The 9,762-nt window shown below is 54.9% G+C and overlaps 1 protein-coding gene across 2 annotated transcripts; it reads right to left on the bottom strand.

Annotated features, from left to right (window-relative positions):
* Positions 1-1,071: 1,071 nt before the first annotated feature.
* ARRDC2 (arrestin domain containing 2) lies at positions 1,072-8,189 on the bottom strand. 2 transcript variants are annotated; one of them, XM_017879475.1, is made up of 8 exons: positions 7,159-8,189; positions 6,965-7,031; positions 6,624-6,771; positions 6,055-6,157; positions 5,710-5,966; positions 5,414-5,576; positions 5,043-5,200; positions 1,072-2,259 (listed from the first exon to the last, which is right to left on the bottom strand). In XM_017879475.1, the coding sequence occupies exons 1-8, from the start codon at positions 7,430-7,432 to the stop codon at positions 2,206-2,208; spliced, it is 1,224 nt and encodes a 407-aa protein (XP_017734964.1). In that variant the 5' UTR covers positions 7,433-8,189; the 3' UTR covers positions 1,072-2,205. The 2 variants fall into 2 exon arrangements, with proteins under 2 accessions (XP_017734964.1, XP_017734965.1); XM_017879476.1 differs by having other exon boundaries at positions 2,192-2,283.
* Positions 8,190-9,762: the final 1,573 nt, after the last annotated feature.

Below are 9,762 nucleotides of genomic sequence, written 5' to 3' on the forward strand. Positions count from 1 at the left end.
TGATGGGGTCATTGCAGTCCAACCTGGGCAACAGAGTGAGACTGTCTCAAAACAAAACAAAAGAAACGTTATGAATATACTAAATGCTACATTGTAAAGTGTACTAAATTGAACACTTTCAAATGGTGAATTTTATAGTATGTTAATTTTACCTCAATAAAAACAAATCCAGGGTTAGGCATGGTGGCTCATGCCTGTAATCCCAGCACTTTCAGAGGCTGAGGGAGGCAGATCACCTGAGGTCAGGAGTTTGAAACCAGCCTAGCCAACATGGTGAAACCCTGTCTCTATTAAAAAAATAGAAAAATTAGCCAGGTGTGGTGGCACATGCCTGTAATTCCAGCTACTTTCGAGGCTGAAACAGGAGAATAGTTTGAACCTGGGAGGTGGAGGTTGCAGTGAGCCGAGACCAAGCCATTGCACTCCAGCCTGGTGACAGAAAGAAACTCTGTCTTAAAAAAAAAAAGAAAAGAAAAAAAGAAACCCCGTCTCTACTAAAAATTCAAAAATTAGCCAGGTATGGTGGCAGGCACCTGTAATCCCAGTTACTTGGGAGGCTGAGGCAGGAGAATCGCTTGAACCTAGGAGGCAGAGGTTGCAGTGAGCTGAGATCACACCACTGCACTCCAGCCTGGGCGACACAGCAAGACTCCCTCTAAAAACAAAAAACAACCACCAAAAAAAAAAACCTACAAAACCAAACCTAGACTCAGGTAACAGGATGTTCCTGTACTCAAGCGGCTCCTCCCAGCCCCAGCCCGCCACTCTCTGAGGACAGAGGAGTTTTCTGCTTGGCTTCCACTGTTCAGCCCCCGCCAGCCTCTGAGACTCCCACAGGGAGTGCAGGTAAGGGGCCCAGGGCTCGGCTCCCACCCAAGCTCAGCCTCCTCATGTGTCCTTGGGCCAACCCCCAGAACTGAGGCCAGTCCTTGGCCTCAGTTTCCCCTTCTGAATCATGGGCCCCTCCGCTTTCCGTGGCCAGGAATTTAGTCTCCAAGATAGTGACCAGGAATGGCATTCCCAGTTCCCTCAGCAGCCGGATGGAGGCGGAAAATAAACCAAGAAGCCTGGTTTCTTTCTTCACACATTTACTTTTAAAAAATAACTGTACAAAATAATGATTTCTTAAGGCATATCAGAAATGCTGAGTCCCAGGCAGGGGCCCTGCCCCAGCCAGCGCTGGCACTCTGCAGTTGGGAGCTTGTCCAGCTGCCCCCTCTAGTGCTCTTCTCCTCCAGGACACAAGGAGCCTCCGGAAGCACAGTAGTCCCCGGCTGTCACCTTAGGCTGACCTCTGTCCCCAGGTTTGACGTAATGTTGTCACTGTCTTGAATTCTTCATCATTTAACGCGGAGCCCAGTGCTTTCACTTTGCACTTTAGGTATCCGGTCTTGCCTGTCCTACCCTGAACCTGGGCTCCCTGGGCCATGGCACACCCAGGCAGCTCTGATGCCCCTGGGTACTTGGAGGAGCTCCCAGGAAGTCCAAGCCTGAGCCAGGAACCTCTGGCTTTCAAAGTCTTCAAAGGCTGGAGCGGCTGCCCCTGCCACCCACAGACTTCACATAGCTCTGACAACCTGCTTTCCTGAACGCCTCGTTCCTGGGTCCTTTCACCCACCGGACCTCACTGTGTGGCCTCAACTTTGAGGCACCTGCCCTCTGAACCCCCAGTTCTACAATAAACGGGGTGGATTCCAAGCGTCACTCAGCTCTGACCTTCTCTGACTTTTCTTCCTCATTCGTCTGCCTGCTGAGCTCCTGTTTGTACTCCAAAGCCTCAGCTAAAATGCCCTTTCTGCAAGGATGCCATCTCTGCTTCCTGTCTGGATTCTCACAGCTGCAGGTCTCTTCTGGTTTCGTGATGCTGGAACTGTCTATGTCTGGCTCTGTTTCTCCCAGATTGAAGGCTCCTGGTGGACTCCAGCACTGCCAACAGGCTGGGAAGACAGGTTATTAAACAGTCTCTGGGATACTGCACTGGACATTCCATGCCTCACAAGGACAGTGGCGGTCCAGATAAGTCAGACTCCAGCTGGGCTCTTCCTCTGTCCCATGTGATATCTGAAAGGCCCCGCCTCACTCTGAGACTTGGTTTCCCAGCTTAAATGCAGTCGGGGAGGTCAGCCCTTGGTCCAGCCGCTCCCCACAGTCACGATGGCTGAAAGCCGGTGTGCAACCTTGTTCCTCACGGGGTCCCTGTGATGTTCAGCAAGTCATGCAGCGCGGCCTCATGGCCCCAGAGGGTGGGTTTGGATCCTCCTGAGAGAAATGTTACCATTAAGCCTGAGAGGACACCGGAAACAGAAATTCAGAAATACCCCTCCCCATCCAGCCATCTCCCAACTCCCACCCTTGACCAGGGAAGAGGCCATCCGGAGGTGGTGTCTAGGGCAGACTGGGGTGCAAGGAGGGTTCTGGAGTGGAGCGTATACTGTCCCTTGGTATTCACAGGGGATTGGTTCCAGGAACCCCGTGGATACCAAAATCCACAGATACTCAGATCCCTGATATAAAATGGCATAATATTTGCAGATAGTCTAAGCCCATCCTCCTGTGTACTTTATTTTCTTTTTTTTTTTTTTTTTTTTTTTGAGATGGAGTCTCACTCTGTCGCCCAGGCTAGAGTGCAGTGGCGCAATCGCCACTCACTGAAAGCTCCGCCGCCTCCTGGGTTAACACCATTCTCCTGCCTCAGCCTCCCTAGAAGCTGGGATTACAGGTGCCCGCCACCACGCCCGGCTAATTTTTTTGTATTTTCAGTAGAAACGGGGTTTCACCATGTTCGCCAGGATGGTCTCAATCTCCTGACCTCGTGATCCACCCGTCTCGGCCTCCCAAAGTGCTGGGATTACAGGTGTGAGCCACCGCGCCCAGTCTCATTTTATTTTTCAAGACAGAGTCTCGCTCTGTCACCCAGGCTGGAATGCAGTGGCACGATCTCGGCTCACTGCAACCTCTACCTCTTGGGTTCAAGCAATTCTCCCACCTCAGCCTCCTGAGTAGCTGGGATCACAGGTGGACACCACCACGCCCGGCTAATTTTTGTGTTTTTGGTAGAGACCTGGTTTTGCCATGTTGGCCAGGCTGGTCTCAAACTCCTAACCTCAAGTGATCTGCTCACCTCAGCCTCCCAAAGTGATGGGATTACAGGCATAAACCACTGTGTCCAGCCCTCCTGTGTACTTCAAATCTCTTGTAGATTACCTATAATACTTTATGGCCGGGTGTGGTGGCTCACACCTGTAATCCCAGCATTCTGGGAGGCCAAGGCAGGGAGATCACCTGAGGTCAGGAGTTCGAGACCAGCCTGACCAACATGGCAAAACCCTGCCTCTACTGAAAAATACAAAAATTAGCCGGACATGGTGGTGGACGCCTGTAATCCCAGCTACTCGGGAGGCTGAGACAGGGAAAATTGCTTGAATCTGGGAGGTGGAGGTTGCAGTGAGCCAAGATTGTGCCACTGCACTCCAGCCTGGGTGACACAGCAAGACTCCATCTCAAAAAAATATATATATTTATATATACACACACACACACACACAATATAAATGCTGTTTAATCACTGTTATGCTGTATTATTACTATTAGTAGTAGTATTGAGATGAGGTCTTGTTTTGTCTCCCAGACTGGAGTGTGTAGTAGCACAATCATTGCTCACTGTAGCCTCAAACTCCTGGGCTCAAGTGATCCTCCTGCCTCAGCCTCCCGACCATAGAGGGGCTCCACCATGCCTGGGTAATTTTGTATTATTTGCAGTAGACATGGGGGTATTGCTATGGTACCCAGGTTGGTCTTATACTCCTGGCCTCAAGCAGTCCTCCCATCTTGGCTTCTCAAAGTGCTGGCATTATAGGCGTGAGCCCCTGCACCCAGCCTATCATATTTTTAATCTGTATTATCCATGTATGTATTTATTTTTCAAATGTCTCTGACCCATGTTTGGTTGAATCTGTAGATTCCAAACCAGCTAACGCAGAGGGCCGACTGTATGTATAGAAATTCTGGGCCGGGCGCGGTGGCTCAAGCCTGTAATCCCAGCACTTTGGGAGGCCGAGACGGGCGGATCACAAGGTCAGGAGATCGAGAACATCCGGGCTAACACGGGAAAACCCTGTCTCTACAAAAAAAAAAAAAAAAAAAAAAAAAAAACTAGCCGGGCGAGGTGGCCGGCGCCTGTGGTCCCGGCTACTCGGGAGGCTGAGGCAGGAGAATGGCATAAACTCGGGAGGCGGAGCTTGCAGTGAGCTGAGATCCGGCCACTGCGCTCCAGCCTGGGCAACAGAGCGAGACTCCGTCTCAAAAAAAAAAAAAAAAGAAATTCTGTCAACAATTAAAATCCACTGCCAACTGGGTGCAGTGGCTGATGCCTGTAATCCCAGCACTCTGGGGAGGCCAAGGTGGGAGGCGTTCAGGAGTTCACTTGAGCCCAGGAGTTCAAGACCAGCCTGGGCAACATAGTGAGACCCCATTTCTACAAAAAATGCAAAAATTGACTGGGTGTGGTGGCTCACGCATATAATCCCAGCACTTTGGGATGCTAAGGCAGGCAATAACCTGAGGTCAGGAGTTCGAGACCAACCTGACCAATATGGTGAAACCCTGTCTCTACTAAAAATACAAAAATTAGCTGGGCTGGTGGCTAACACCTGTCATCCCAGGAGGCTGAGGCAGGAGAATCGCTTGTACCAGGGATGCAGAGGTTGAAGTGAGCCGAGATCGCACCATTGCACTTCAGCCTGGGTGACAAGAGTGAAACTCCATCTCAAAAACCAAAGCAAAATAAAACAAAACACAAATGCAGGATGTGGCAGCATGCGCCTGTAGTCCCAGCTACTCAAGAGGCTGAGGCGAGAGGATTGCTTGAGCCCAGGAGGTTGAGGGTGCAGTGAGCTATGATTATGCCACTGCACTCCAGCCTGGGTGACAGAGCAAGAGCCTGTCTAAAAAACAAAAAACAAACCCATCTACTATGTCTGCCACCCCATCGAGGCTCCCAGGGCCCAGAGAGGCGTGGGTGGTTCTCAGACCCCTGAGCTCACCTCGGAGTACAGGGGTGGTGGGCGGTAGCGGAACTCTTGGATGTAGGCGAAGAACGGGCCTTCAAGGCTCATTTCGGGGTCCTGCGGGAGTGGGAAGGGGCTCTGCCCCAAGGCTGCCACCTCAGTGTCGGCTACCACCTCTGAGTACTCAGGAGGAGCTGGAAGTGAGAGACAGGGCGGGTGAGTCTGGCAAGAGAGAGCCCTCCTCCAAGGGACCAGGGGCCAGGAGCTGGCTTGTGCCAGCTCGGGGGCTGCCAGGCTGTGTGTCCTTTGGTTGGGATTCCGGGGGACTCGTGGTGAGAGAGTTGACCCGGCGTCCACCTCTCCGTGTATCCACCCACCGTCTGCATGCAAGCATGGTGGGAGCTTACCCTCAGGCCGCTCCGGCAAGGCCCCCAGCCTCCAGTCCAGCAGGAAGCTGGCGTGGCTGCCCACGCTGGAAGAGCGGCTGCCGAAAGGGTGCAGGGGAATGGTGCCAATCACCAGTGGCAGCTCCAGCAGCAGCTTGGACGTCCCCGGGATATCCACACAGACCTGGAGGAAGGAACCATGAGGGAGGGTGCCCAGGCAACCTCCCCGACTCCCACCTCCCTCCTATGCCTGGGGAGTCTGAGGGAATACAGGGTGAATGTGGCCGCTGTCCCCCAGGGCCAGCAGGGTGCCCTACCTTGAGTGCGTAGTCCACATGCAGAACACGGCAGTGCAGGATGGAAGGACCTACTGGGGGGATCCGCAGTGCCCGGCCCTGCCACAGCGCCCGCTGCCCGGGGCCCACTGGCTCTCCTGCGAGGCTGGCCACCACCGCCCGTTTCTGCTTTCGGGCGCCTCGGGCCATGAACGTCTGTGTCTGCACCACGGCTGCCCGAGGCAGCACATGACGTGTGGAGCTGTTGTCGATCTCGGCAAAGACAGGGATGACCTCTCCTGCAGCAAGGAGCAGTGGGGCCTCAGTTTCCCCTCCTGCAGCCCCGACACCAGCTCCCATCCCGACCCAGTCCCATCCGCCTGCTACCTGGGGTGTAGCCCTTCCGGTCGATCTTGGCCGAAAGGGAGACGAGGCCACGGTTACAGTACCAGGATCGGGCAACCTTTTCCCGAGCCCCCGCTTGAGGTGCCTGTCGGTGTAGAGGAAAGTGATGTGGATGAGTCACTTTGTGCAAACCACAGTCACTGTGGAGCTTCCAAACCACCCCCAGCTGAGGGAGGACTTTGGGCAGGGCTTGGTTTCTTTTTAACAATCCAGGAACTATCTGTTAAATAGAGCCAGGGACACAACCCATCTTATAAAGCCAGAAATGAAATGTACAAGCCAAGTGTTTGGTGTGTAATTCGCTGTTAGTAAGCCCTAGCTCTGGTCTGTTTCACAGAAGAGGCACCTGAGGCTCAGAGAGGGCAAGACACTTGCCCAGAGTCACACGGCAAATGGGTGCAGATAGCAGTGGATTCCACACGCATTCCCACACCTGCCTCCCTCCCTGCCAGGGCCCACCTGTGACCTCCATCTTATCGGTTGGTGTCACCCAGCAGCCAGGCCCCTTCCTATAATACTCCCATCCTACCCCCCCAAGGGTGGCCACTCACCAGCAGGGCTGGCGTGTTGATATCCACAGGCTCAATGACAGTGAACACCTTCCTTGCCCGGCGTGCTGGGACCCAGGGCCGGTGCAGGGTTGCCTTGATACAGTAGCGGACACTACCATGTTTGCCCTCGAAGGATGTCACCAGGGTCCTGGGGTGGAGGGATGGGACTTCAGGGGGCAAGATACAGAGACACACAGGCAGGGAGAAGGAGACACAGACACCCTAGGGGCCTCCGAGGGGGAGGGTTTTGGGGCTCAGAGGTGCCCTGATGTCCAGTATTGGAGGTACAAATCTGGAAGGGGCTGCAGGCTTAGGGCAACCCTGCACCTCAGAGGACTTACGGGGGCAGCTGGAAGCTGAACAGGAACTCATGGCGCCCAGGAGGCAGCGTCGTGGTCTCCCCAGTATCTGCAGGTAGGAGCAAAAGGAGGTGACTGAGCGCTTGCGTTGGGGTCCCAGGGCTGACAAAGGTACCGCCATCCAGGTGGTGGCTGGCACACAACCGGTGCGCCGAGCAGGGGTCACCCATCCATACCTGGCGTCAGGAGCGTGGCACGGTGGCTTACGACCTCCATGCGCTCACTGTAGCTCTGCGTGTAAGCCGTGCTCGAGCCCGCGCTGCGCGACTCGGTCCAGTGCACATGGGCGCGGCCCCGCGCGCGCAGCCTCAGGGCACCCACGCGCACAGCGCTTGCCAGCTCCAGCAGCACCCGGCCCGCCACGGCCTGGCCGCCGCTGAACACGGGCTCGGCGCCCGCGGTCGCACCATCCAACTGCACCGAGAACGCTTTCACCTTGTCGAATAGCATCGCGTCCGGGGTGCGAACCCACGACACGCGGAACCTGGCCTCGAACCCGTGAACCGGCAGCTCAAGGTGCCGACGCTGCAGCCTCAGAACGCAAAATCGCCCTCAACGCGCAGGCGCGCTCACTAGCCCAAGCAGAAAATCCCCGCGCCGTGCGTCGGCGCCGCTTTTATACGGCAGGGCGGGGGGGCGGGGTCACCGTCTCTCCCCGCCCCTGAAGGGACTCCACCAATAGCGCGACAAGGGGCGTGGCTCTGCCCAAGCGTGGAGCAAAATAACAAACGACCCTGCTCACCGCCGGCTGCCCAAAGCTGCCCCACTCCCTCGCGGACCCTGGGGAGAAACTGAAGCCCTGAGACCACCAAAGCTGGTCTCTCGCGGACCCCGGGAGCAAAGAGGGGAAAACGAGGTCCAGAGGCAGGGCCCAGGCCTGAGGTCACCTAGCAGAGCTTTCAGCCTCTCGGCTTAATCGCTCACCAGCCGCCACTCGTAGACGTGACTCGAGGCATGTCCAGCCCAACTTGGGGCGGGGGGCTCTCGCCCCAGTTGAGGGCCTGAGAGCCTATGACTGTTCCAGGCTAGTTTCCCCCGCTATGCAAAGGGAGAAATGGAGGAGGTGAGTGGGACCGCCCTCCACAGTGGTGCCTGCTGCACCCCTTCCCTGATTCAAGTCCCGTTCAGCTGGTGGCTCTGGGCAAATGACAACCTCTTGGAGCCTCAGTTTCCACCTCTGTAGAGCCGAGAGAAAATAAAAATCAGTCCTGACCTCAGAAAGTTGTGCATGGATCATCGTGCAGCCCCAGCCGGACTCCTCCAAGAGCCTCGCTCCCGGGTCATCAACCTGCTCCTGACATACCGTCTTATCGTCACTCGGTCGCGCCTTGGCGCATTCGCCCAGGAGCGGTACCTACGACCTGATGTTCCTTTCCCAATTTTCACCCTCTGGCAAACTCTACCTTCCCCGCAGCCCTTGTGCCTGCTCCAGTCATCCTCAGCCCCCTTCCCTCCACAGAGCTGAATGCAGGGGACGCTCGGGCACCCCCAGGTCCACGGCTGCGGTGTGGTTTCGGGACCACGTGACACCTCTCTGGGCTTTAGTTTCCCCAAACAAAAGTCGCTTGGAGTTTCTCCAGCGGGAGTTGCCTCTGCGTCGTCTGCGGGACGCGGGCGCCCTCTCGTGGCAGCGGAATGCGCTGCTGCTGAACCCATCCCCTGCCCTGACCGCCTCTGAGCCTGGTTCAGGAGACCACGAGACTTCCACCACCTCAGTGAGGTGTGTGGGTGTGGAGGGGGCGGTCATAAACAAACACGGTCACCCGCAGTCCGTCACGGGGGTCAGAACAGGAACGAAGGGCTTGGAGGCACAGTGATCAGCCTGGAAGGCTGCCTGGGAGGATGGGTCTTTGGAGTTGAAAGGAAGGTCCGGGACCTTAGGCCAGGTTTCAGTGGATACTAGAGGGTAGACAGTAGGCCGTTAAGTCCGGGAGGAGAAGCGGGATGACGTAACCCTGAAGGGACTACTGAGCCAGCGCCTCCCTCAATTCATTTCACAGATGGACCCCAGAGGCCCAGAGAGGGGCAGAGCCCTGCCCAGGGTCACACAGCAGCTCCACTGGCCTCCAGTGTCACTGTTTTTTCCTTAAATGTTTAACAATTTATTTATTTATTTATTTATTTATTTACTTACTTACTTACTTATTTATTTATTTTTTGAGACAGGATCTCACTCTGTCGCCCAATCTCTGGAGTGCAGTGGCACAATCTCAGTTCACTGCAACCTCTGCCTCCCTTCCACCTCAGCCTCCAGAGTAGCTGGGATTACAGGTGTGCACCACCACACCCGGCTAATTTTTGTATTTTTTGAAGAGATGGGGTTTCACCATGTTGCCCAGACTGGTCTTGAACTCTTGAGCTCAAGCCATCTGCCCACCACAGCCTCCCAAAGTGCTGGGATTACAGGTATGAGCCACTGCACCCAGCCAAAATTTTAATTTAATTTTTTTTTTTTTTTACAGGGTTTCACTCTGACACCCAGGCTGTAGTGCATGGCACCATCTCGGCTCACTGCAACCTCCACCTCCTGGGTTCCATAGATTCTCCTGCCTTAGCCCCCTGAGTAGCTGGGCTAATTTTAAATTAAATTTTATTTAAATTTTAAATTTAAATTGGCCAGGCGAGGTGGCTCATGCCTGTAATCCCAGCACTTTGAGAGGCCAAGGCAGGAAGATCACCTGAGGTCGGGAGTTCAAATTCAGCCTGACCAACATGGAGACACCCTGTCTCTACTAAAAATACAAAATTGGCCGGGCGCGGTGGCTCACACCTGTAATCCT

Source organism: Rhinopithecus bieti, unplaced genomic scaffold (assembly GCF_001698545.2).
Source record: "Rhinopithecus bieti isolate Rb0 unplaced genomic scaffold, ASM169854v2 scaffold_9899, whole genome shotgun sequence".
Taxonomy (NCBI): Eukaryota; Metazoa; Chordata; class Mammalia; order Primates; family Cercopithecidae; genus Rhinopithecus; species Rhinopithecus bieti.